This window comes from Elgaria multicarinata, chromosome 2 (genome assembly GCF_023053635.1).
Source record: "Elgaria multicarinata webbii isolate HBS135686 ecotype San Diego chromosome 2, rElgMul1.1.pri, whole genome shotgun sequence".
Classification (NCBI taxonomy): domain Eukaryota; kingdom Metazoa; phylum Chordata; class Lepidosauria; order Squamata; family Anguidae; genus Elgaria; species Elgaria multicarinata.
Genome location: NC_086172.1, coordinates 25,548,473 through 25,576,097, shown reverse-complemented (window position 1 = coordinate 25,576,097; position 27,625 = coordinate 25,548,473). Strand labels below are relative to the sequence as shown.

The 27,625-nt window shown below is 44.1% G+C and overlaps 1 protein-coding gene across 1 annotated transcript in view; it reads left to right on the top strand.

Annotated features, from left to right (window-relative positions):
* KIAA2012 (KIAA2012 ortholog) overlaps nucleotides 1–27,625 on the top strand; it is a 95,267-nt gene that overhangs the window by 42,540 nt on the left and 25,102 nt on the right. Inside the window, exons 11-15 of the mRNA XM_063115882.1 lie at nucleotides 9,919–10,007; nucleotides 12,761–12,829; nucleotides 14,685–14,750; nucleotides 15,517–15,643; nucleotides 17,868–18,020. Coding sequence (XP_062971952.1) covers nucleotides 9,919–10,007; nucleotides 12,761–12,829; nucleotides 14,685–14,750; nucleotides 15,517–15,643; nucleotides 17,868–18,020 — 504 coding nt within the window. The remainder of the gene's footprint in view (nucleotides 1–9,918; nucleotides 10,008–12,760; nucleotides 12,830–14,684; nucleotides 14,751–15,516; nucleotides 15,644–17,867; nucleotides 18,021–27,625) is intronic.

Here is a 27,625-nt window from a genome sequence, read left to right as displayed (position 1 = left end):
GCCATTGCCTGTTAGATGTGTTTCTAAGAGCTCCATTACACCTACTTTTTTATCCTGTTTTCATCAGCAGATTCCCCCTCTGTTTCCTTAGTGCGTTGGGCGCTGGGAACTTTCATGTCTGTTGTTACGCTCTTTCAGCCCATGTAACTTTTCACCTGGAGCACTACTATGCCAGCGAAATCTCCTGCAATGCCCCCTACATTCTCCTTTCCTCTGCAGTTAATTTTTTATTTTTTAAAAAATATTTATTTCTGTGCAAATGCAATAGTACAGCAGCCTGAAACCACACAATTACAGTAAATCAACCCACTACACTTTCCCCTAAGATCATATTAAACAAACTCCAAGGAAGGGAGGCCATTTGTAGGAAACAGGAGAGAGCACATGGGAAAGGTTTACAGGGGAGGAGGAGCGAACGTTTGCTCATTTCAAAGGGTGGGCAGATGAACAATCATTTTAACTAATTTCTTTTGTAAAGGTGGTCAGGTCCCCTCCTTTGCTTCAAGGAGCAAAATGCTTACATCTGTGTACTTTTTAAAGATAAAGAGATCAAACTTGGCATGGTGATAGCTCTTAAGGAGGGCTTTAGCCATGTCAAGTTTGAATCAGATCCATTCATGCCTTGATTTTAAGGATTTTTAAAAAATATTCCTCCCTGAAACCCTTTTCCCATAGTCCACCAATGCGAAAGTCTACCTGTTTGCATTTGTGAAGGATCTATTTTCCTTTACTTTGATCATGCAAAGCTGTGCATCTTCAGTACATAAAATAGAGATCAGCTGGTTCCCTTACTCAAGAGTAAATCCCACTGATTTTAATTGCATTTACATCTATGTCATACTAAAATTTATGCATGTTTGCCTTTGCAATTGAATGCAGTTCTGGTAGGATGAAATGGTGCAATGATGCAATGGTGTCCCTAAGGGGTTAGGGAAAGCCAACCCCTTGCGTGTCCACAGACTGGTCTACCTATCCTTGTTTGAACGGAGAAAGGGGAGGGGGAGAAAAAGAACACACAATGCTTTCCTTAGGATCCTTATAAACCGAGTTGGAGGACCAAAAGTACAATGAACAGACTCAGCGAACTACAGGGGATGAGGACTGAATGTGCACTGCCTCGCTCCATTTTTTAAAAAACCTAAGCCTTTAACTGTGAAGCTTCGCAGAATGAACCACCCCCACCCTATCTTCTGCATTTCTTTTAAGGTGAAAATGTACCCCTGGTCATGCCTCTTCAGGAGTAAGAACATAGAGTTAAATGGGACCTCTCTCCTTCCCCCTTCACGGTTGAATGGAGAATCGCCCCACCCTTTTTTGTTAGCGAAGCCACTCGCCCCCAACAAAGAACGGGATGGTCAGATAGACTGCAACAACAATAATACACGGGAGGGAGGAGAGCATTTATTTCGCATGGAGGGAAAAATAAACAGACTTTCCCCGCTCCAAAAAGAAACGAAACATGATGGGGAAGAGGTGAAATCAGTGCAGGACAGGGACGACGTCATGTGAGTTCCAGGCTGCAAAACCGCATACCAGGCATGGCGAGTGTGCGATAAATCGCTGGTGTGATGGAGCTCTAACTCTCATTGGTTCTTTGGCGTTTCCCTTTTGGCATTCCAAACATGTGGAGCTCTTGGTTACCATGTCTTCTATCTGAGCACTTATTCCTGGCTAATATAACATACCTCATGCCTATCTTTTGCATAACACAAAATATTCAGTGTGAATCTTCTCTAGCTTGCTTTATCTTCATGATTTTGGAGTAACAATTTGTTCTCATCAAAGCATACATCCATTTTCTATTGTTAATTCTTCTTAGACATTCCAGAAGTCTTTAATTTCTGAATGCTTCCTTAGATTTGGTTTTGGGCCAATCACCTTTTATCATTCTAAGCAACTTTTGCATAACTTCATCTTTCTCTTTTTCATGTCTTGCTTCCTCTAGTTTCTCCTCTGTTGCTTAAAAGTCCTTGAGTACTATGAGTACTTGCTCCTCCAGTCCTTCTTCCTCTTTGCCATTCTTTCCTGGTAGGAATGTTCTGGATAGTGTATCTGCCACAGGTATTTCTTTCCCTAGTTTGTAAGTGATTCTCAGTTCATATTTCTGTAGACGTAAAATCATTCTTTGCAATCTGGCGGGTGTCTCAGCTCGAGCCCTTTTCATTATATGTTCAAGAGGCTTGTGGCCTGTCTTTACTGATTCTGTTCTAGGATACATTTGTGCTGGTGTGCAGTTGACATCAGCTCCTGTGTCTAGTTTGAACTTAATCATTTTCTTCTCTCTGCCTACTTTTATACCACTGGCTTCTTTTTGTTCATTGTCTGCCCTTGTTACTGATGCAAGAAAGAGTGAAATTGTGCTGCCTCTTACTTCTGGAGTTTCCTCTTTCTCTCCTGTATCTCATTCACTTGGCTCAGACTTGTGCAAAAAAAAAAAAACTCCTTTGCAGTTGGCAAAACTTACTCCATGCTGGGCTTTCCTCCCTTTTGCTGTGTAATTCTGTGACCCACTCATCTGCTGCCTGTCTTGTCCTTTGCTGCTTTTCATGAAAGAGTTTGCATTGGATAGAGGCTTTCCCCCCTTCTTCTGGGTGTGCAGTATGCTTCAGACAATGCAAACAATACTGTAGTCTTCTTTCTGTCCTTTGCGGGTAGTTTTCTGCTGGGTCCCCAGGCCCTGCCTTTCTGCCCAGTGCTGATCTGGAAGTGCACAGGCTTTTGTTCTTCAGAGTAGTTCCCTGAGCTTCCTCCACTGGGCCCGGTTTTTAGCAATATTCCCGTTATCGTTCTTGATGGACATCACACCTGCACCAGGCCCCATAAATCCTCTGGGTGGCCCTGCAAAATTGACCACAGGGTGGTGGTGGTGGTGGTGGTGGTGGAGGAGGAAGCACTAAAAGCAGCCCTCCTCGCCAAGGGCACTGGTATGTATGTGGGTAAAGCAGAGGATAGCAGCAGCAGCAGCAGCAGGCCCTCCAGATATTTTGGCTTACAACTCCCATCAGCCCTAGCGTAGCCAATGGTGATGGATCAAAGGAGTTTTAGGCCAGAACGTCTGAAGGACTGCAAGTTGCCCACCCCAGGAAAGCAAGTTATGAAGCCATTCAGGGAAAGAAGTAGCTGTAACTACTGCTGGAATTTTATTTATGTAAGGACTTCTGTACTGTCCTTACCAAACTAGAGTGATGTACAAAAGGTCTGTCTTCTCTCTGAGAGTGGAACTGCCTGTTATACTAAGTGTACATTTGCAAATACATTTTCCGGGTAGCACAGTAATGCATGGGGCCAGGAGTAGTGCACTTTCAGGTGAGAATCAATGAGTGGTGTGGATGGGTGGGTGGGTGTGCGCATGTATGCGTGTGTGTTTACCACTCCTCCTATCTCCATAGCCAATTCTCTCGCATCCTCTCCAGGCCTTTCCCCCTGAGCCAGGCATATTTTGGGCTTTGGAGCAGACTGTGAATGGGGGTGGGGGGTGGGGGGGCGGCCCAGGGGAAGTGCTGCAGAGGAAAATCAGCCATTGGGAGAATGGTTAAGAACCCCCTCCCCTCCCAAGCCCAACATCAGCACCCAACATGGGAGGGCAAACGCCAGGCTCATGGCTCCAGATGAGATGACCTCCCTCTGGTGACACTGTTCTCTCTTTCTAAATTTAAAAACGAAGAAAAGCTCTTTTTTTCAGGGTCCAATGGCCTGAAGAGGAGCACCAGGTTAGGCAACTGCAGCTGCCATCTTAATTGTTTCCATAGAATCATAGAATAGTAGAGTTGGAAGGGGCCTACAAGGCCATCGAGTCGAACCCCTTGGCCCCTGTCATAGAGGCATTCTGGGAAAATTAAGATGGTGGCAGTTCCTGCAGTTGCTTCACCTGCATTTTTTCAAGCTGTCCACAGTTTCCAAGGTGCACTGATGCTGGAATAGAAATTTGGGGAGAAACGTGCATGTGTGATGTGACATTGCTACCTCCCATTAGGGGTGGACAAAATGGCTTTTATTCCGTTTGTGTCTGTCCCATGGGTGTTCATCAACAAGTCTCTTCAATATCAGTTTCGAGCTGCTTAGGTGAGCTAGAAAGCATGGTGCCTGCCATGCAGGTTGAAAATGGTTCTGAAAATGGTTCTGGAACATGCTGTCCTTCCTGGGTAATCATACAGGGGGAAAGATGGGTGCTTCCATCTACCAATGAGGGAAGCCCTATTTTTTCCATACAATTACCCAGGAAGGGACAGCATGTCATGATATACGGCCACATCTGGTGCATTTTTCGTAGCATTTTCAACCTGTACAGCATGTACTATACTCCAAACAGCTAGAAAGTGGAGAGAGAGAGAGAGAGAGAGAGGGAAAACTACAAGCTCCATCCGACGAGCGTTTTATTGCACGCTCATTACTGGCCACTCACGGACTTTGCTCAGGTCCCACACATGACGTCGTCTGCCTCCAGTGCGCCTCCTGCCCTTTCTGGCTTTCCTTGCGCCACAAAAAAACCCCTCCTTAAGTCCGATGGTTTTTTTAAACTCGGAATCGCTGCTCTCTCCTGTGTGCAGGAGAAGCAGCGCCATTAGAACAGTGGACTCATTGGGCCTCGTGCTCCTTGTGTACTTCCTCTTTTGAAAGAGGAAGTAACTTGAGGAAGGAAAATGCAGGCGGAGAAGCGAAGGTAGGGAGCGTGTTAACCCCCGGTGTGATGGAGCTTTAAAAGGAACCCGCAAACCACATTGTACAATTTCAGAGGAATGCAACTTCCGAAGAGGGCCATGTTCTAATCTGCAATTTTTCTCCCACGCTTTCTCCGTGCTCCTCACCTCTAATCTGCATAGTTGCAAATGTGACTGAATGCGCCCTACATTCCATTTTTTAAAATGTTTCATTTTAAAGACCATTTTTATGCAGCTATATGTGGACTTTCCCCTTTTCATTTCCAGAATCTCTTGGAAGGGTTGCTCTGCAAACTGTCAGTGTAAAAATAAATTCCATTATGCTTTTTCCCTTTCTCCATGTTTCAGACAGAATATACTTCAAGCTCAATATTCATTAATGAATGTCTTCTAATTTTTCATGCTCCAGAGCATCTACCCTTGAACTCATGGCAAACAATTAACATTTAATTAAGACTTCACAGCATGGTGTTAGTTCCTTCAAATCCAGTAGTAACATGTTTACACAACATCCTTCTTTTGCTGCTTCTTTCTATTTAATCATCGTTATCTTTATCCACACTCCTGGGGTTGCAAATATTTCCACTGAGATAAACAGGAGCTGGCTAAACAATATAATCCCGAGACTGATAGAGAAGACACCGTCGGTATTGAAACACTTTGTTTTTTTAGATAACTTATTTACCAACTTTGAAGACAACAGTGGCACTTCACAGGGCGTTTCTATGTCACTTGATTCGTAACAATGTTTCAGATACGTTATCTTTCCTTTTTGCAATTATGTGTTTCATAGCCTCCTTGCCCCATTCTATGCCTCGGTTCGCACGTAATGACCGACCATGGGTTAATTAAGGGCCACAAGTTACCTACCCCTGCTTTAATTAATGCATGGTTGATTCGGCCCAAATGGGACCGAGCCTGCTGCCTCTGCCCACTTCCCCACTCACTGCGTCTGTTTTGCATCCGGTTTAGAAAACAACCCAGAAAGACCCTATTCCTGGCTTGTTTGGCGTGACATGTGAATTTAAGAACATAAGAACACATGGCTGTCACGATTAGTAGTTATTCGTGATTGATAGCCTTTTCCTCTTCTGGGTAATTTAAATTGTTTTGAGACATAGAATCCATTTTTTAAAAATTATTTATTTATTTATTACATTTCTATACCGCCCAATAGCCAGAGCTCTCTGGGCGGTTCACAAAAATTAAAATCACTCAAAGTATAAAACAACAGTATAAAACCATAATATAAAATACAATATAAAAGCTCAATCAGATAAAAACAGCAGCAATGCAAAACTACAAATTTAAAACGCCGAGTTAAAATTTATTTATAGACTGTTAAAATGCTGGGAGAATAAAAAGGTCTTCACCTGGCGTCTAAAAGCATATAATGTAGGCGCCAAGCGAACCTCCTTAGGGAGCTCATTCCACAGCTGGGGTGCCACAGCAGAGAAGGCTCTCCTCCTGGTGGCCACCTGCCTCACTTCCTTTGGCAGGGGCTCGCAGAGAAGGACCCCTGAGGATGACCTTAGGGTCTGGGCAGGTACGTATGGGAGGAGGCGTTCCTTCAGATAGCCTGGCCCCAAGCTGTTTAGGGCTTTGAATGTTAATACCAGCACTTTGAATTGGGCCCGGACCTGGACTGGCAGCCAATGAAGCTGGAAAAGGACTGGCGTGATGTGGTCTGCTTTGTGGTATTTGTATGCTTTGCTGCATGGCAGCACTGAGCATAGGACTATGTATAGCCCTCTGCTACAAGCACAACAAGCTAAGCAGGGTCCTCTCATCTCCTGCGAGCTGGCCCTGACCCCTGGCAACGCTCTCCACTCTGAATAGCCCTTTCCCAAGCCAAGGTCTCCAGTACTGCACTTTCCCAACCCTGTTATCTGAAAGCCTTTTAACTAGAGATGCCAGGAACTGAAGCTGAGACCTCTTGATCTAACTGCAAAGCGCAGGCCATAACCACTCGGCAATAGGTCCTCCCTTTAGGGTAGGAGTGGGATTTCCATCATCCCTCACCATTGGCTATACTGGCTAGGGCTGATGCGAGTTGTAGGCCAAAACTTCTGGAGGGCCACAAGTTGCCCACCCCTGCTTTAGGCCAACAGAGACAGTCACAATTGAATTTTGGGTGTGTCAGAACACCAGAAACATGACACAGAGCCTTGATGGATGGGGCCAGAGCTTGATTGGTGCTGGGGCCCTACATATTCAGGGCCAGATTGCTTTTCCCACCCTGGTGACTTCTAGATGCCTTCAATTGCAACTCCCAGCATTCATGACCACTGGACATGCTGGCTGGGGCTGAATAATAATAATAATAATAATAATAATAATAATAATTATTCTTACCTGCCTCTTCAATTGGATTGAGGCAGGGAACAACAACAAACATAAAATACACAAAATACTGATTAAAAACATAGCATGCACTGTTAAAAACATCTTAAAAGCATCCTAAAAGCATATTAAAAGTATCCTAAAATTTTACTGGATTGGCCTGCTGGAAGAGATCAGTCTTGATAGCTTTCTTGAATGCTAAAAGGCTTTCTCTATACAGTACTTGGAAGTCCTTTTTCCTCTAGTCAGAGTCCTAGCGTGACCATAGAATCATAGAATAGCAGAGGTAGAAGGGGCCTACAAGGCCATCGGTCCTACTTTACAGAGGATAGTCCTCTATTTTGGAGAGCTGGCAGAGGACACCTCTGTCTGATGGGCTGTCCGGTTCCAGTCTGGTTTAAAGTCGAAGGACCATCAGGAGGGAGAGCAGGGAGCGGCCTTGAAAAATTTGCCCATCAACAGTGAGCGGGCTGAGGAGGCACACAGCTCACCTGGCCAGTCTTCGCCACTACGGTGCGATGTATTGTATTTCTGTTTAAACTGTAGTTGTTATTTCACATTTGCACCTATACATATAAATGTGCATATGCAAGTGTTATGCAAATTGGTGTCCTTTTTTGGCAGTAAATGGCTGCCCCAGGTTGGACTGACTAGTTCACCTAAAGGCAGGTTGTCTTCCCCCATAGCAATTGGCTAAACTCATTTGCTTAAATGATCTGAATCATCATCATTGTCATCCATCATCATCATCAATTGTGACACCTCTTCTGCTATTAGGTGTTTTGCTCCCTCCTCTGGCTGGGCGATACTACAATCATTCTTCAACAGAATAATTTTCCATTTTGATTCTTTCTCTTAGTAATATTTCCAGGGTTGCTTTCTTAAGATGCACATTGTTGGAGAGGGGGGCCCTTTTCCTCCTCCCCCCCTTATAGGAAGGGACAGTTAGGCACAGAGCAGCAGAGGCTAGTGGGTATTGTCAGGTATGGTCCAAAATGGTTTTTAAGTGTCCGTCTTGAACCTTCCATCACCATTCCTCTAGTCTATTCCATCAGAACAAATTCAGGTTAAAATGTAACACCACTTAATCCTAAATCCATTGCATGCATTCACAACTAAAGATGGGATCTATTCTTTTCAGGGTGCTTCCAGATGGAGGGGTCCTAAACTAAACATTAGAAGGCGGTACGCAGTAATTCTGTCTTTTCTTTTCCTTAACGGACTATCTGCAGGAAGAAAAAGTATGGAAGCCATGCTGGGAAACCACACCAGAATTATAAGTAGAAAATGTTGCCATCTAGACCCCTCCCCACTAAAATTATGTGAACGAGGCAAGGCAATAGTGCAATAGAAGCCCCATCTGGAAGCACCTGCAGATTGTGGTTAGAAAAATCTGGAACCGCTGTTAATATTGTTTAAGCAGCTGCATGCTAAACATGCAGCGGTTACTCAACTTTTGAGAGTTATGAGAAGCTGCATCTTTCAGCACCCACATTTTGCAACTGGGACTATGCACAAGAAAGTGTCGTTCTGTTCCCCTCCCGCTGCCCCTCCAGCTGGCATGCCTGTTGTAACAATTTGTGCTGCACAACTGCATTGCGGGCCCTACTGGCTAGTTCCTGTGATGTCACTGGCAATGAACATAACTCAACAATTGAGCAATCTGTTATTTTTTTTACAGTGTGCGTGCATATAGAGCAGGGGTGCAGAACCTCTTTCAACCTGGGGGCCACATTCAGCTTTGGAGAAGCTCTTGGGGGGCCCATTCCAGTTGTGGTTAAGAACGAAAGCAAAACAGGGCAGGGGTAAAAGAGGTGGGGCCAAAATGCCAACGTATTGTAGCTTAAAGCTCTTACTGCATTTCAGTCTTTTAGAATGGGAGTGGGGGACCGCACAGAAGTCAGATGGCCACCAGGCGATAGGGGGCTGGGGGAAGGGGGTGGGGCTGGGAGAAAGGGGGTGGGGCTTTCAAGGGAACCCTGGCTGGATTGCGACCCCTGAGCTTGAGGTTCTGCCTCCTTGGTATAGAGGCTGAGTACTCCGCTTTGGAACATTAGTGATGCCATTTTAAAACAAAGGTGAAAGTAAAAATCCCCCTCCCGGCAGCAATGCTCTGCTGTATTTGGTTCAGTTTTGCTTTTGCTTTGCTTTCCTTTTATTTTTGTCTTCAATTCTTTCACAGCAGGGCAGTTCTCTTCTCCAGCACATGAGCAGCACAATTCTCCCCCTTACAAATAGGCAGAATGGCTTGTGCCTGTATGAATTAGTGCACTAGGACAGAACTAGAAATCAAATGCTTCCCCACCCCACCTGCCATCGAGTATCAGTGGCAGTAAGCCCTGTGTACACCAGTTGCTGGGGAACATGGGTGGGAGGGTGCTGTTGTGCCTGTGTCCTGCTTGTGGGTCCCTGGTCGACAGCTGGTTGGCCACTGTGTGAACAGAGTGCTGGACTAGATGGACCCTCGGTCAGATCCAGCACGACACTTCTTATTTTCGTGGAAAAGGCTCACCTCATTAGTCTCCAGGGCTGTCTGTTAAACCATTTTGTATGAATCCTGCTCTGATTAAACAAACTTCATATGCTAAAACAAATTTGTACATTTGGTTAATTCATGAAACAAGGAAAATGTTGCTTCATGTGTGAACTCATTGGTGCCTCTGCCTAATTCATGAGAATTAGCTACGATCGAATGTCTCTGCCGAACACATGAAAGGCTTTGCTGATTTTCTGATTTAGGTGTTGTGAGGTTTTGGAATTAGGTAGAGACTTTCCAGTTTGAAGTACTTAGCGGAGGATTTACTTGTTTCATGACTTCATTAAGCAAAGGGCTTTGGGATTTCTGAAATGAAGCAATTGATTAATGTTATGAATTTGTCAGTTTTAATTACATTGATATTTCTGGTGCTCATTACAGGAGATGGTGAAGTATCCCTTGAAACGAGAAGAACTGTTTCCGTAAATCCATCTAAGATCTCCTCGGAAGTTCAAGAACAGCAAGAGAAGGTGACACTAAAGACACTGTTTTATAGGTTTCATGCAAAGATGTGATGGAACAATTGTACATAAAATACGAATACTATTATTAATTCAATTTCACTTTTATTTCTGGAGCTGTTTCTCATACTTGGCTAGACACTCAAGGCTACAGTCTTAAACCCACTTTTTAGCCACTAAATTCTACACTTAAATCCAGTCAGGAAGTCCACACCTGATAGAAAGTGACCAAATGAACAGAGGAGGCTGGTGGCTCTGATGTCAGTGGGGCGGCGAAGTTGCTACCCAAGGTGTGGAAGCTCTGACTGATTCTGACAGAAACCTAGAGAGGACTCACCTCCCCACTGACATCAGAGACACCAGCCTCCACTGCAAATGTACAAAATACCCGTGGGGGAGGGATTTCTCCTCTTGCGGGGAGGGGGACAGCTTGATTATCTGGATCATCCTGCCACATGGTAAGGAGAATTTGATGTGTGGTAAAATACGTGGTAGAAAGAATTTGTGGTGAAATGGTTGTACCCATGGGCTCATTCTTTGGAAGCAGTTGGGGGACCCTTTGCTGGGTGAGGAGAAGGAAGGAATACATTTTGCACCAGAGTTTAACTTTCCTTCCCACCCAGTCTGGGGGGGGGGGGGGAAGAACCTGAAATATGCCAAGAGAGAAGCAAATCCATACTTTTCATATCTACAGATGTTAAAGTGCTTCCCTGTATACTTTTGACATATCTCTGTTGCTATGCTAGAGGTTCCCTCTGAGCAAGGCTTTTTCATCTCGGCATGAGGGAGAGCAGTTTTGCTAACTCCTGCTGCCAGAGAAACGCAGAGAGATTCGGGCAACACACTGCAGTCAGCAGCGATGTAGACATGTTAAAATCATACCCTTCGCCGTTGTACCTCACGTCCTCCTTTTGACTGTTTAACGCATCATTTGTAGCAGGGAGGGAACGGCATTCCTCTCACGGTGAAGACAAATGCAAACATTTTAGATCAGTGGGGCTGGTTTGGAAGTACCCTTAATGCAGGGCTGTTGAACTTCTTTCAGCCTGAGGACTGAATTCAATTTTGGAGAAGTTCTCAGGGTCCGTGTCTCCTTCCCCAGACTCTGGAGGCAGTAAGCCTATATACACCAGATGCTGGGAACATGGGCAGGAGGGTGCTGTTGCACCCATGTCCTGGGGGCTGTCATCATGGTGCCGGCTTGGTGCTGCCTCCCTCTCCCTGGGCGGAGGCAGGTAATCCCAACTTCAAGGAGAGAGAGCGGGATTTCTGGGCGGCCATCCAGGTTCCAGAGCTGCCTCTGCCCTCTTCCTGGTAGAAGGCGACCAATTGCTAGTCACCTTCCACCAGGCTCCGCCCCTGGGTTGGCCCCGGATTGGCCTCGGAACGTTACATTGCGGAAGTGCCATGTTGACGTCACTCCGTTTGAAAAAAGTCGGGGTAAATCCCGGACTTTTTCAAAACTCAGCATCGTTGGGGTGCCCTGTGGTGGCTGAGAGCATGTGCTTGCAATTGTCTAACTGACACAGTGCAGATCCGCAGCCACCACAGGGCTTTCCCCACATATAAACAACCCCCTGCTTGTGGGTTCCTGGTCGACAGCTGGTTGGCCACTGTGTGAACAGAGTGCTGGACTGGACTGGTCTGATCCAGCAGGGCACTTCTGATGTTCTTATGATCTTATGGAGCAGTTTTCGTATTCAGAAAGTTTCCTGTTTTTAAAAAAATTAAGGCAGAGGAAGAACTTACAAATGGGTGAATGCATATGCAGTGTTTTGGATAAATAGGGCAGTATTCAATGTTGTCACAGCACTAGCATGAACCACTAGCATGAACCATGGGGAGAAAACAAAGATTTGCTGCCAAATTTTGGTGATGAATCGCTGCTTTTTCTCTTTGCCTAGCAAGTGGTAATGGTGTTGTGCTAAGATTCACCATTAGCACTTATGCTGTGACAGTATTGGATACTGCCCATAAAAGCCAGTTAACCCACCTGAAGCGTTGGGTAAGGCTGAAGGCTGATCTAGTATTTGTTGAGTTTAGAATGTACTTCTAGCGTGCAAATTTCAAAGCTGGGGTAAAGCCAGGTTCCCACTCTGAGCAGTGAGCCAACGCTGGCTACTGTGGTAGAGAGTGCAGTCCTATGCAAGTTTACTCAGAAGTAAGTCCTACTGTGTTCAGTGAGGGTTGCTTCCAAGGGGGGATCTACACTACTGCTTTTAAAGCGCTTTGAAAACATTTTGAAACCTGTATATGCAGTGTGTCCTGGGCCCCAACAGTTGTCAAAACTGTTATAAAGCACTTTAAAGCAGTAGTGTAGATCCCCCCATGTAAGGGTAATGCAGAACTTGTTAAAAAATGAAAGAAGACAGTTCTTCTAAAAAGAACAATTAATCCTATGCATGTTTAGACGGAAAGAAGTCCGGCATGACTACCTAAAGGGATGCTGGGAATTGAAGGATTTTTTTCTATCTAACCTTGCATCGGATTGTGCCCTAAGGGCAGGAAATGGTTTAATGTTATCTGAATGTGAATAGTGCTTAAGCCTAATTTTCTTTGACTGTTGTAGTGGCTAGATACAAAGGAATCTTCAGTAGTTTTGCAAGAGAGGACTTATTAGCTTCTCTCACTTCTTTATGGCAAGCTGCAAGCTGCCAGAATTCTGTCTCTCTCCACTTTTGAACATTACTACAGCCCTGTTCTCATTTGAATCTGATTGCCCATGCTGTTGCATTAATAGTGCTATTGTACTAATTTTGCAGGAAAGTCCTGGCATACAAAGAACAAAGCTGTCGCGCCCAAGGGATGAAAGACAAATAGCTGTGAAAAAGGTAATTTAATTGCGGACGTCCAGAACCTATGAATCTTGTTCTAGTGCTGACAAAAAGTAAGCATAGAATGCAATGTCAGCAATTATCAGTCTCTCAGGATCACTTCATGCTTCTTTGTCCTGGATCTTGGAGCCAGCCCTGCTTGTTTGGATGGAATGTATGTACGTATGTATGTATTATTGCATTTATATCCTGCCTTTTTTCCTACAAGAACCCAAGGTATCATACATAATCCTCCTCCTCTATATTTATCCTCTATATTTTATCCTCACAACAACAACCCTGTGAGGTGGTTTTCCATGGCCGAGTGGGGACTAGAACCCGGATCTCCCAACTCCCAGTCCGGCACTTTAGCCACTACACCACACTGGCTGTAGTGGGGGAAGGCATGGTCAGTTCTCATTACTTCTGCTTTTAGAATTAGAATCACTGTTTCACCAAAAGTGGTTGAAGGGTTGTATTGGAGAAACTGAAAAACAAAACACAAACGCCCCAACATCCCACATTCATTCATTTCAGTTGTGGTGGAAGAGTGGAAGGCCTCTTCTGTGTGTAGAAGGGCTTGCTCTGCAGTGGAAGATCTTTGCAAGAGAAAAAGGGAACTGAAATCCAGAGGTGTGCATCTGTTTGCTCAAGGCATTGCCTAATTTCTTACATGGGGCCTCCAGATGTGTGCTCACACAAGGCTTTGAACAACGTCACACAACTAGCTCATGCAGAACATGGAACCGCACCACTGCCAGAATTTCTTTCGCTAGTGTATCTCTGGAGCCAAGCAAAGTAACAAAATAAAATGTCCTTGTTTATAGAGAAAATCCCATTGAACTTCTAAAAGGGAGATAGAGTGCATTTTGTATACCTTTTGGTGAACTCAAGTGCAAGATGAATCCAGCAGGCCTGGACTATACCTAGCTATAGCGCAGGACTGCACTACACAAAGACTATGAACAATTGTAACCCTCTTCCTGAAGATTTGGCACTTACATTAGCAGCTTCTTTCTTTCTTTCTTTCTTTCTTTTCTATACTCCTCACTAACTGAAACTCTCTGAGTGGTTTATAACAATTAAAACCATCAATTACCAAACAATAAAATACCGTATAAAAGTTTAAAACTCTCTTCAGAGATGAAAAGAGACCTCTAGCATTACAGGACAGGATAGAGTACTGTGGGGTAGAGCAAGGATTCCCAAACGTTTGGGCTGGTGGGCACCTTTGGAATTCTGAGACAGTGTTCTGGGTGCTCTCACAAAATGCCTGCTGTGGGGGAGGGGCTTACCCATTTACAAATTGGCTGTGTGGCGGGCCCAGACACAAAATGCCCGTTTCCCTAAAGGAGGTAGGCTACAAGAAAAGTAACTTGCTCAAGGACCTTAGGTACAAAGCAGAGGTGGGATCTCAGCCCTCAAACACAGAAACACTGCTTGGAACCCACAGGTGTGGGGTTTTTTTTGGCTTCATCACCCTTTTTACAGAAGGCAAACTGATGAGGTTCAGAATCAAGTAACTCAGTCCAAGGCAGTGGTAGAGTTGTAGCCCCAATGGCCAATTCTATATTTGTTCCCACAAAGTACAACAAAATACCCATTTCACAGTTTCCTCTGACAAACTGGTGATACACATACATGCAATGCCAAAATGCCGGGGAACCCAGGGGTAGAGGACAGAATAAACTCTGTGTGCGCCTTGAGCTGCTTGGAGCAATAACATGATAACAGATTGATTAAATAAGCAAACAAATAGGATACAGTCACTGATACCCATTGAACAATTTACAGCATGCTGAAATACATATATAGAAGTTATGTACATCTCAAAGAGCAATGAGTATGTCTACGATCATATTTGTCGTTCTAGGAAGCCATCCAACTCATTGCTACACCAAAGAATGGAGGTTCTGCCCCGTGCGCCACTAAAAGGCTGGTATGTTCAAACAAGAGATAATTATACAGCAATTTAAATGCACAGACAGATAAAGAGAAGCAGATATGAAATAATAAACTCTGCAGAGCATTATTAAAACTGGCCAGAGATGTTACATTCCCTTGGGGGAAAGTCGGTGGGCAGAGCATACCATTGGTGGGTGGAGCCAGAGGCAGTGATGGGCAGGGCCAGATACAAAAGTAGGCAGAGCCAAGGCCAAAAGTATACACACATACACACACACACACACACACACACACACACACACTAACACACACATTACATTTAATATACAACATTCACATATGCACCTCCCACATACACACTCTCTTTCAGCGGTGTACTGGGGTGGGGGATGATGAATGTGAGGTTTCAATCTCACGTTCCCCACGATCTCCTTCCCTCATACACATGCTGCTCAACTGATTGCTAGAAAACAGCTGAGCAGTGCCAGAAAGATGAGTCCCCCTTTTCCCAGTCCCTCAACTGTTTTCCTGCTGCATAGGGCTACAAGGGGAGGGGCTTTGAAATGCTGGTTGGCCGGACTGGGAAGACTGGCCAGCCAGATCCAGTTTGGCCAGACTGGGAAGACTGGCCTGACTGGGAAGACTGGCCAGCCAGAAGTTCCCCCATCCCTGCCTTAAGGTACGTCCGCATTCCAGAAAATAACTCTTCTGTGTGGTGCTTTTTGCAAACCCCCCCCCCCCAAATTTATAAAACAAAAGCAGGCTTTGCCTAGACTACCACTCACACGCAAATTATGCAGCTTCAAGCCTGTAAAAGAGAAATGGACCCCATCCAGAATGTCTCCCAGTTCTGCACAGAAGCCAATGACCTCTACTACAAAATCCATAGGGGCCTTCGCAGAACTCAAGCTCTAAGAATCCTTATGGGTAAACTATGACAAACTAAGCCACTTGACTGCTTAATTCCTTAATTCTCTTTTGTAGTTACACCTAATTCTATCAAAGGTGCATATGTATTGCCTTATACTGACCGCTACAGGGAATGAATGCTGTACAGGTTGATATATTTTAGGCATTTCCCTCCTCCTCTTGTAAATTTTTATTAAAACTTAACGTTTAAGAAAAATGGTTTATATATGTAGTACAAATACAGCATCAGAGTCAGGATCTGTGGATCGGGAAAGCTAAATTCCAGATTTCCTCTTAGGGCTCAATCCTATGCATGTGTAGACAGAAAAAAGTCCGACAAGTCCCAGCATTCCCCGTTCCTCACTGTTCAAGGCCTCTCTAAGTTCTGTCTTCTTATAGTTCTTTGATTTTAAGCCAGACTTGGATGGACAGCTCTTCAAATGTTTTGGAGGACTCTCCAAAATAGAGGGCTGTCCACCATAAAGCCACCCTTCGCATGAACACGGAGCAGAGCCTGTTCCTTCATTGCCCCTAAAATCCAACCTGCAAAGTGAGAGCTGAGGGATGGGTCTGCAGGACCTTACAAGACTGAAGGAAACCCACTTTAGGGAAGCTCACGCCCACCTGCAGATTGTTTCCCTCCCTTCCGGGTCTCTTGCTAGGAGGATTCTGCTGTGGAGCGGTGAATATGGAAGCCTCCCTGCAGTGGCCGCTGGCCTCAGATGATCCTTTCGTCACTTTTCAATCTGCCTCTCCCTCCCGAATCTATCACTACCTCATTTGCTCATTTTCTTTTCACTGCAGCTTATTACCCGAGGGAGAAAGTGTGATGCAATCTTGAGAGAACAGGAGCTGAAGGAGGGAGACAGTCTAGCGACTTGGGCTCCAGATTTGGAGCTGACAACTCCTGAGATCTAATCAGAGGCCAATCTGCCCGGAGCCATATCTTCTTTCATTGCAGCGCCCAACTAGAGAAGCTTGTTCTACGGAAAGTTCTGGATGGGATGGTTTCTCCCGGTCCCCTGCTATAGCAAGCAAGGCAGTGAAAATGGGCGCAACACAGTGGTCTTTGATAGGAAAACCCTAACGAGTTAGAATGAGTATTACTTTAATCGTCCTCTCTGACACACATAAAGATAAGGGTGAATTGGTACGGTAAAAAGGGAACGGCCTGTTGTATGGTAATAGGATGGGAGGACATCTCATGAAGTGAGCATGCAGGAAGTCGCAAAGGTCAACGGTATAAATGGAAAGGCTGTGTTATGACAGAAGGAAATAGCAGCGTTTATTAGATAGGAGCCTCGGTGCCTCCATTCCACTACTCAAGGTGATCAAAACATCTTATACGGTAGTTCTATATCTGGGATGGCCTACAATTCCAAATAATAATAATAATAATTCCAATCATCCCTCATCATTGGCTATATTATTCTTTGGAGAATAATCTGTCCCTCCATTTATGTTACCGTAATTGACTTATAATTTTGTTGTGTATTTTAAACGTGTTTTTTCTTTTTTCTTTCTTTCTTTCTTTCTTTCTTGCACTTATATACCGCTCCCATAGCCAGGGCTCTCTGGGCGGTTTACAGAAATTTTTCCTTTTCAAAGTATGTTTTAAACTTTGTAAGGCTGCCTTGAGGCCCAGTATTGGGCAAAAGGCGAGATGCTAATAATAATAATAATAATAATAATAATAATAATAATAATAATACAGACTTGAGCTGATGGTAGTTGAGGGCCAAAACATAGCCTAGAGGTGACGACATGGAATGAGTTATCCTATTAATATCGATCCTTTATGTCAGGGCAGGCAACCTGGTGCCCTCCAGATGTTTTGGACTTCCACTCCCATAATCCCTGACCATTGGTCTTGCAGGCTGGGGTTTGTAATCCAAAACATCTGGAAGGCACCAGGTTGCCTGCCCCAGCTTTATGTGCCTCAAGCTTCCAGATGTTGGCATGGTTGGCTATGCAGTCTCTCACTATAGTTATTAAAGAGACTGAAGAGTGCCATAAGCTGACCTTGTAAAAACTGACAGATTTTAAAACTAAAAGCAGCTTCTGTGTTTTAAAAGGACCCCTCCCAAACGCAACAAGCTGGAAAACTACAAGGGAGCAGGGATGGCTTCGAAACCGTACAAAACAACACAGGTAACTTTACCTGGGTTTTATCTGCGAGTGTGAATGCTTTCTCAGTGTACAGGAACTGTAACTAGTGCCTCTTTCATCTTTTACATCCCAGGAAGTAAGAGCATTTCTGCTGAATCCAGAAAAGAGAGCCAGCAAGGTCTAGATGGTTTCAGCAGAAACCACCATCTGCAACTAAGTAAGGATGAAAAGGGTCGCCCCACCTTGCCGCAGACACAAAGCACAAAGCAGAAGAACTTCATCCAAGGTATTACCCAATTTCATGCTAAGAGCATACCCGCACCAGCTGTTTGTGTATGAGTGTATAGAAGTCTAATAAAAAGTGTTGTCTTAAACCAACCTCGTGTGGCGCAGAGTGGTAAAGCAGCAGTTTTTGCAGCTGAAACTTTCCCCACGGCCTGAGTTCAATCCCAGCGGAAGCTGGTTTCAGGCAGCCAGCTCGGGTCGACTCAGCCTTCCATCCTCCCGAGGTCGGTAAAATGAGTACCAGTTAGCTGGGGGAAAGGTAATAACGGCCGGGGAAGGCAACGGCAAACCACCCCGCTATAAGGCCTGCCAAGAAAACGTCAGCGAGAGCTGGCGTCCCTCCAAGAGTCAGTAATGACTCAGTGCTTGCACAAGAGGTTCCTTTCCTTTCCTAATCCAAAAACAAACCTGAAAGCAAAATAGGTTTAAGGAAACTGGTAAAAACAATATATCAAATTTTGGTATAACTATGCCTGTTAAAATAAAATCATGTATTCGTAGAAAATATATTTAATCTTAAAACAAATATGTACACTTAAAATTCAAACAGAATGGTACACATACATCAAACATCAATCCCAAACGCGTTTCGACCATAAAGGTCTTCATCAGTGGGGAAAGAATTATATGCGGATTTTAAAAAACTTGTACAAATTTTAAAACCACTTTTTATGCCCCAGATACAGGGATTTCCATAAGGACCTAAAAAGCAGCGGGGGGAAGAAATAATGATTGCCAAATGCCTATTGGTGCTCACCCCTTTTTTTTTTTTGAGCCCAAGAATTTAGTCTCATTATAATTATTTACCAAAAAGTGAGGTCCTATAGGTCTTCAAAAATGTAGCAAAAAAGACGGAGGACTAGGCATTCCCTCCTGTCTTCAAGAGACTGGTGGATAAAAAATACACCTAATTAGTTTTTGCCAAATGGCATAATTGAAACAACCCTTCTGCAAAAATGCTCACATTAGAAAAAAGTGAATGTTACTGAGTGAATGATACCTGCCTCTCTAACAGTATTACTATTCTCATTTTGTGAAACGTTCCCAAGAAGATGAGATGCAGCATAGGAGAATTCTCGGCATTCCTGTCCTGCCCCTTCTAGGTTAAATGACCCATTGAGGGGACTCTGCCCAAAGGCTCTCAAAACCCTGGAGCAAGAACTGGTACCTTCTACCATCTGCCTGAGCATGTTCCACATGCCATTGGCCATTTGAAACTCCAGGGTGTGCGACGGTGTGGATTAGTTGTAATACAGGGGCACATTTCAATCCCTGAAATAAGCGTCACTTAGGGAAGTGGCCTAAGGCTAGGGCCGTCCCTACCATTAGGCAAGTGAGGCGGTTGCCTCAAGCGGCAAATACAGGGAGGCAGCAGGATGAGAGAACTGTGTGACCCCTGGCTTTCCCTACACCCTCTAAGCTAGCCTGCTGCCTTCAGGTGGGGCAGAGGATGCTGCCCCGTTGTTGGTGTTGAAGAAAGATGTTCAGTCTTGAAGAAAAGGTTTTGTACATGGAATTGGATGGGGGCGCCATTTTGTTCTTCACTGCAGCATCAAAATGTGTTGGGCCGGCCATGCCTAAGGCCCCTAAGCATATTAAGTGCCAAAACAGACATTACGTGAAATGTGTGTCTAGCAGCTACATCTTTTTTTCTCCATCATTTTTACTCTAGAGTAGATGCAGGGGATTGGGACTCTAGAGTAGGCATGTGGGGGTGGGGACAGCTTTTAGTTGGAGGCCTTTGACCTACTCTAGAGTAGGAATGAAAAGAAGACAGCTTCTAAACACACCTTTAAACCACTGCCTGTTTTGGCCCTAAGGTTGGTAAATCATCAAGTGAGATCCACTCTGTTGTGTGTCAGGCAGAGGCACGGAAGGCATGCAGAGGAGTCTCTACAGTTGGAGGGCCACGTGTCCTTCTTCTGAAGAATCTCAGGGAGGTCCCTGCCTTTTCTGCCACCACCACCCCCTCCCTCACCAGCTATAAACATTCTTTTTCTTCCCAGGCAAATATTTGCTCTTCTTGAATGTCTTTGCTGCTGTATTGATTTTATGCAGTTGCTCGCACATTTCAATATTATGTGCTCTGCTTTGGTGCTGTTGGTTTTAGATTTTATCTGTCTTCGACTCTGTCTTGTTGTTTTTATGATTATATGTGCATTGCTTTAAGCTGTGTTTAGTTTCAGAGGCAACTCATGAGGTTTTTAAAATATCCAAGACAAGATGCCTTGCTAAAAAAATGTTGAAGAGGAAATACTGAGTGAAGTTCTATCCTCACTTCCATTATCATCATCATCTTATTTGTATGCCCCTTTTCCACTATAAAACCGTGCTGAAAGCTGCTTACAGCAACATCAAGAAAAACACATAATACAGCAACATTTCCAGATAACTAGCAATAACTAACAAAATTTAAATAGTCATACAAACAGGTTAAAATAGGCTCACAGTAAATATACACCACAATTAAGTAATCCCCTAATAAGAAAAGTGAAATACAGAACCATTTTAATAGGGATAGAAAATAATTTAGCTCCTCTGAAGCTGAAGGTTACTTCTGCCTTCTTCCGCATCAGGGGCAGCCTATGTAGCTGGAGTCAGTTGGGGTCCTGCCCTCCCAGGCTAGGTGGAAGAGGACCAGGGTCCAGGTCTTGCAGGGATCACAGTTGGATGGTCTCTAACACACAGGTGGGCAACTGTGTGAGGTCTGGGGGGGCATTTCCCCCCTCCCCAATCACCCCCAGGGGCCACTGCCACGACACAGGCTCTGAACACCAGGCCTGGCCGCGGCTACTCCCTGCTCAAGCCAAGCACCACCGCTTGATACGCCTGAGGCAAGGGATAAAAACCACCTTCCTCCAAGCTATGTGGAGAAAGGGGTTTAAATGGAGAAGGATTTTAATATATAAAATAATACGCTGCGAATTACATGTGCTGAGGTGAATTATTGTCAGAGTGGGTGCTAAATGTATAAACTTCAGTTGATAAATGCCAAACAGACACGTGGGATTTTTGTGGTAGTTAAAAACAAAATAATTAAAATTTATTTTTAAAAGTTCACAAGCTTTGTTTCAAATAAAACATTTAAAAACTTTTTTGAAACCTTTCATCCAATCCTTTCACCTATTCACATACACGCTTTCTTTTCTCTCACACAATCACTCTTGAGCTTTCTTTATTATCAGTATTGTTTAATATACATCAACTATGTGCACACCACACTCCAAAGACACCATTCTCTACACTGAACCTCAAATTCTCCAGATCCAAGTACTCTAAACCCCAAGAGCTAATGCACAGAGAGCCCTAAGAGTACCTAACAAGTCTCCCTCAATCCCCTCAGTCCTTCCCTTATATATCACTCCTCCCCACTCCCAAGACATTTTAACTCCACCCACTCAGGCCAACATTCTAAAAACCACAGACTTACAAACTCTAGACATCCATTTGGGAACTGACTTGTGGGGTGTAACGCCACAGCCACCACCACCCACCTTTAAAAAAATGAATAACATCCATAGGGGCTATGGAATGGCCAAAGGGTCAAACTTAGCTTTATGTTTTTTATTGAATTTGGGAGTGGCGAGAACCACAGTAGGGGGGCTTCGTGTGGCCCGTGGCCCATCTGTTACCCACCCTTGTTCTAGTAGGATGTTTAAAATTTGACAAAACACACACACACACCATATTTGAAGTATTCTGGAAAGAATTCTGAACATAGAGGATGCTCACTTTTTGGAGCACAGGGTCACAAATGAGCAAGCGAACGCTGAGTTAAAATAGCTTGGAGAGGCGTCGTTTTATGCCAATGGGAGAAATTGTCATTCTGCTCTTGTGATGATGATCCTTTCCCTTCAGCTTAATAGTGCTTGTACAGGTCTGCAGAGACTAGAGCTACAATGCCTGAATCATTTCCTCCTCCTCTCTCCACCCCCAGTTTTTAGATCTTGGATAGTAATGTGGCATAATTTTGTTCTCTTTGCTTATGACCTTTCCAAAGCGGTGTCCTCTAGTTCTCTCTCTCTGTCTCCCTCCTCTCTCTCTCTCTCTCTCTCTCTCTCTCTCTCTGGATGAAAATTCAGGCAGGAAGCCATTGAAGTTGCTTTGACTTATCTCCAATGAGATTCGCACCATCTACCTTCCATGGGTGGTAAATCTGCAGGCTGTTCTATATGACCCTGCCTTCACGGCACTGTGTTACCACCGCTTTGCCATTAAACCCTGCGGTTTTGCTGTTGCGGGGTGGCGTCAGGTAATCCCGATGGTGGGAGGCAGCGTGGGTTTTCCAGCAGCCATTTGGCTTGCTGGGCCCACTTGCTGCCCTCTGCCCAGCTTCCAGTGACCAATCAGGGGTTGCCATCCACCCTGGAATGCTCTTGGCTCGACGACAGAGTGAGGTCATCTGGTGGAAGGGCTATGCTGACCTCGCTTTGAAGAAAAAGGTTGGGCCAAGTCCCCAATTTTTTTAAAGTGCAGCTTCGGGGGAAAGCCCCACAGTGGCTGCGCAATGGGGCTGTGTCATATAACCGATGCAGCTCCACTGCACAGCCACCACAGGGCTTAGAAGACGTATAGACTGCCCCCATGTTAACAAATTTTATGTGGATAAAATCATTTCCTAGAACTTGTTCACATCCATGTGTAACATGCCCATAGGAATTGTGTAGGTTTTTTTTAAAAAACTGAATGCACCCTATAGGTGCATGCACCAAGCAGTCACTGTTAGCTATGACTTCGCAGCACATGTTCACCTGGTGCAGCACATGGATTTCGTTGCATCTCATGGGTTAAATGGCCCGATTCACAATAATCAGCCGAGGCTGATAGCCATCAATCACCAGTGGTGTAGTGGTAAAGTCTGAAGTGCAGGTATTCATCGTGACAGTGTCCATAGCTGCATCCCCAAGGAGAGTCCAAAAATGCAGGCAGCTGTGTTGATCCATATCAACAAACCAGTTCTTGCGGTTTTCATCTCCACCAGGTTGCAGGTCTTTGGTAAAGCAAATGGGTCTTAATGGCCCAATCAAAACCAGACCGCCCCAAAACATTTGGCATTACATTAGGGAGCAATATGTTATTGCTGGGGAAAATTATTTTCCTCCACCTGCTGTGCGGATTGCAGCTAAGCTCGGAGGGAACAGGGGAGTCTGAGGGCAGGAGCAGCAGATGACGTCAGCTGCTGCTGGTGCTGCATCCCTCTGGCTTCACTACACTGCTGTCAATCACATAATTTATTTTCGGTTTTGAATTGGAATCCTCGAGCACCTACCCATGGAATGTTCCCAAAATAGACAGACAGTGGAGAGAGAGGGAGTGAGTTCTGCTTGCATAAGAAGACGCTTCAGTTGGCTTCAAGAAAGATGCTCAATTAAGGACGTGAGCATGTACCCCTAGGTAATTACTTTGATCATAACTTATTTGCTGAAAGTTTAAGCAGCCTGTGCAAAGGGAAATCAATCAAAATACAGCCCTTGATGGTTTCTGCTTTGAGGTGCCGGAGATGACGAAGATGGAATGACGAGGAAACTTTCTTTGGGAGAAGCAGCAAGACAAACACAAGGGGGCAAAACTGCCTGTATGTAACTGCTAGTATAAAAAATATCCACATCAACAAGACCAAAAGACAGTTAAATCCAGGAGGCATTAGATGTTTTCCATCTTCATAAGACTGAGGGTGTAACTTGGCTTTCTCAGTAGTTCATGAAGATATTGAACCCTTGTATCATGCATTCAAGATTGGCTGCTCATGGAAGTTTGCAGGTCCTTTACACAACATCATCAACCTCCAGGGCCCCTCCCACAGTTTATGACTTTTATCCCACTTTGCGAAAGTTTGGAGATAATGCGATAAGGGGCGCTATTCCAATCGATCAACTGTGTGAAATGCCAGCGTTGCACTATAATTCAGCCACTAGATTGTACTGTGTAATGGACAAGATAGAAGAAGGAAGTTTTCAGTTCAGGTCAACTCAAAACACTTGTCCGATGTGTAAAAGAGCCCATTGTAATCCCAGAAAGAAACCAGAAGCAGAAAGCCTCGGTAAGGATGCAGGGATTTCAGCCTTGTGTGATGAAGCCCATTATCTAGGAAGCAGAAGAAACAGGAAACGTGAAGTGATTGCCTACAGAGCCACATGAGTGAATGGATGGCCGTACCACTATAACCTTCTCAAAACACTACAGTTCCAAAGTTCTTTGGGGGAAATTTGTGACTCTTAAATTACTCCAAGGTTTCAGTCTTATACATACTTACCTAAGAATAATTTCCATTGAATTCAATGGGACATACTTCAGAATAGACATGTATAGGATTGCTCTGTTAATCTAATTCATAGATGAATCTGTGTTTGTTTGTTTGTTTGAAATATTTATAGAAAGCATTTCAGCTGTAAGGGCCTCATGGTAGTGTACAAAATAAATATAAAAACAGTTTAAACAATAGCAAGGATTAAAAACAAAAAAATCATAAAACAAAGAGTAAAACTTGCTATCAAGCTCTTATATGAAACCATCAAAAACTGAGTGGCATAAAAATGCCTTTACCGCTTGCTGAAAATTGAGCAACGAAGGGACCATTCTAACCTAGCGAGGGGTACATGATTTATATGATGGCATATCTCTGAATGTGCAGCTGAACATAGCTGCAGCTTCCATTGAAAACATACTGTGCTTGAAGTGATGTCAATTGATGATGCGTGCTTCATCCATGTAATTTATTATTTGATGTGTAGTCATCAAGTGATAGATGTACATAGGTGAACTCACCCTCAAATACGTCTACAGGGTGACTTTGCATGTTACAACATTTCTACATGAAGGGTACTTCGCTCATTCTGAGCAAAGATTGAGGATTATAAATGGATTATATAGATTAAACTCAGTCTAGGGGGTTCTGGGAGTTGTAGTATAAGGGCTTTTCTACATAAGGCTTTTAACCCATAGCTTTACCAAGGCTTCTTCTTCCAGATTCTTTGTGGGATTAAGATCAGCTGCTTTACACGTGTTTTTTTCTGAGGTTTTTCTTTCTCTGCCTTTCTATATGTTCCAATATACAACCACTAGGTGGTGCTGTGGTATAGCAGAATTGCCTAATTACAAGTGTTTCCTATATCAGCATTCAAAAAAAACTACCACACTTTCCTCATTAGGAAAATAAACCGCGATAATGGTTACAAAGCACAAGAGAGGACCCAGAAACTACTTTGAGTGAGCAATCACAAGTGCACAAATAAAAGCTTTGTGTAGAAAGGCTCTAATACATCTGGAGGGCATCAAGTTGGAGATGGCTGGATTAGCTGCTCCCTTCCTTCCAACTTACTCAGTATATTTCTTAAGGATTCTGACCAACATTAAAAAAAATTACCAAAAAATGGCCAGTTGCCATGATTTTCTTTCAGATCAGCTCTAAGAATAGGTCCAAGTGAGATATACAAAAGGGAAGTCAAAACTCAAGTTGCCAGTGGTTGTCAACCCAAAATGTGGGCATTCTCATATGAAATTTTAAGAAGCCCCTTGGCACCACTTCTGACACGTTTTTGCATTATTCATGTGTGGAAGAGAAATGGAACATCCATTCTTGCCAATGTAGGCTTTGACTTTGAAGTACAGATCGAATGAAGCCTCATGTGTGGAAAATGTCATTGCTAAGAGAAGCGTGGCAAATCTGGGCTCGATTTGTTTTGATTGCAATTGTCCCTTATTGCTTTATGGTCTGCTTGGGCACTACTTTACACCTGTGTAAACTAAATGAAAGGGATAGCCCCATGTGCAAATCAGCTCAAACTCACGTAAATCAGGAATCAAAAGCTGAAGGATGCATCTGCACAGACACTTTTCAGTGGCTATTATGTGAAAGCTACCACGGGAAGAGTCCCTGCTGCATAGGGATTCTTGCTTTCCCAATGGCCGGGGCCATGAATGAATGAATGATCTTTTATTCCGATCCTATGACCAGTTTGAACAAAATAAGACCAATAAGCAACCAGAAGAAACATAGAAATCCTGTACCATTTATTCAAATTGAGTAGTACTACCAAATGAGCTCTTATAAGCATTGCAGTGCTTAAAGAAATTAGCCACCTACTTGGGGCCTTATCTAAAGGACAGTGATTTGCTTAATGGGTGCCCCAGTAAACCAATCAAAAGAATATATGATGGCTACATTCAGATGCAAGGTAAACCACAATTGGGCAGAATTCTGGCTTGCCGTGAATGAGTTGCATTCTGGTGCACTTAGCTTGTTTGCTCCCACTTGGTTCCTTCGACCAGCAGGAGCAGCTAAACTAACCAGGGGGATGTCTATACGGCTTCTTTACCCTGACGTAAATGCGCAGATTCGCGTTTCAGGACACATGATGCAGCCGTCCATTCGCCGCAGCGCCGGGATTTTTACGCGATAATGCGTATACTTACATTTACGATTTACCGCGACTTTTGATCAACATCCGAGTTTGCACCGCATCGTAGTTATGTGTCCTTGGGGGAGTTAAATCGCATTTTGACATGTGGGCGTAACTTTGACGGCAGGACAATGTGATTGGCTGATTTCCCGCCTTCCCACCTATCGCTTCATCTGGCTGCCTCGTTCCTTCCTGCCGTTTTCATGTTGAATTATGATGGAGCTTTTAAAATGAAAACAAAGAGGGTGGGGCAACGGGCAGTGAGAGAGAGGGGACCTGTTCAGTCCTCTGCTCGCATCCTCCTCTGCTGCCTCATTCCTTTCCCCACTCGCTTTTCCTCTTCCATGAATCTGTGGAGCTCCGCAGATAAAATTTATAGCTTGTCTTGTCTATAATATATAGCATTGTATATGCGATAACGCACACGTGCACATTAATAACTGCACTACAAAAAAAATCAGGAGATAAATCACTGTTGATGCTGCAGTGTGACGCTCTTTGCGTAGATTCGAATCTATGCAAATTCAGGTTTATACTCAATGAGGAGCAATCCCGTTGACGTATAGATGGCCACAAACTGAAAGTTTACTGTGTAGTCCAAACTGGGGTTCCTAGCTTGTTGTGCTTCTTACAGGTTAGGATTGGAAACCAGAATTTATTCTTGGTTTATGATTCCTGGCTTGTTTGGGAACATCAAGGCAGGAGCCCTGGTTTGGATTCCTGGTTAGTTTAGCTGCTCCCACTGGCAAAAGGAGACAGGTGGGAGCAGACAGCCTGGGTGTCCCACGAGCACACAGCTGATTGATGATAAGCCAGGATTCACCATAGCTGTAGTTTTCTGTTGCATCTGAAAGTGGCCAGTGTCTCAACTCAGGAAGAAAGCACTGTATAAATTACATGTATTGTACATAACCGCCCAGAGAGCTCTGGCTATGGGGTTGGTATATAAGTGTAATAAATAAATAAATAAATAAATAAATAAATATTAAGATTTTGTTGAATTAAAAAAAACATCGATACAGATTTCCAGTTTTATTAAGCTAAGACCTCTGTATATGTATCAGACCACAGCCAAGCAATGACAGCTTTCTTCTACTGTTGGCAGTGTGAAAGAAATGGCGCAGTGCATTAGCAGGGGAGTTTCATTCTCTTAATCTGTGATTCTCTGGCATTTGTTAGCTAAACCGCTTAACTCCCCCAGCTACCC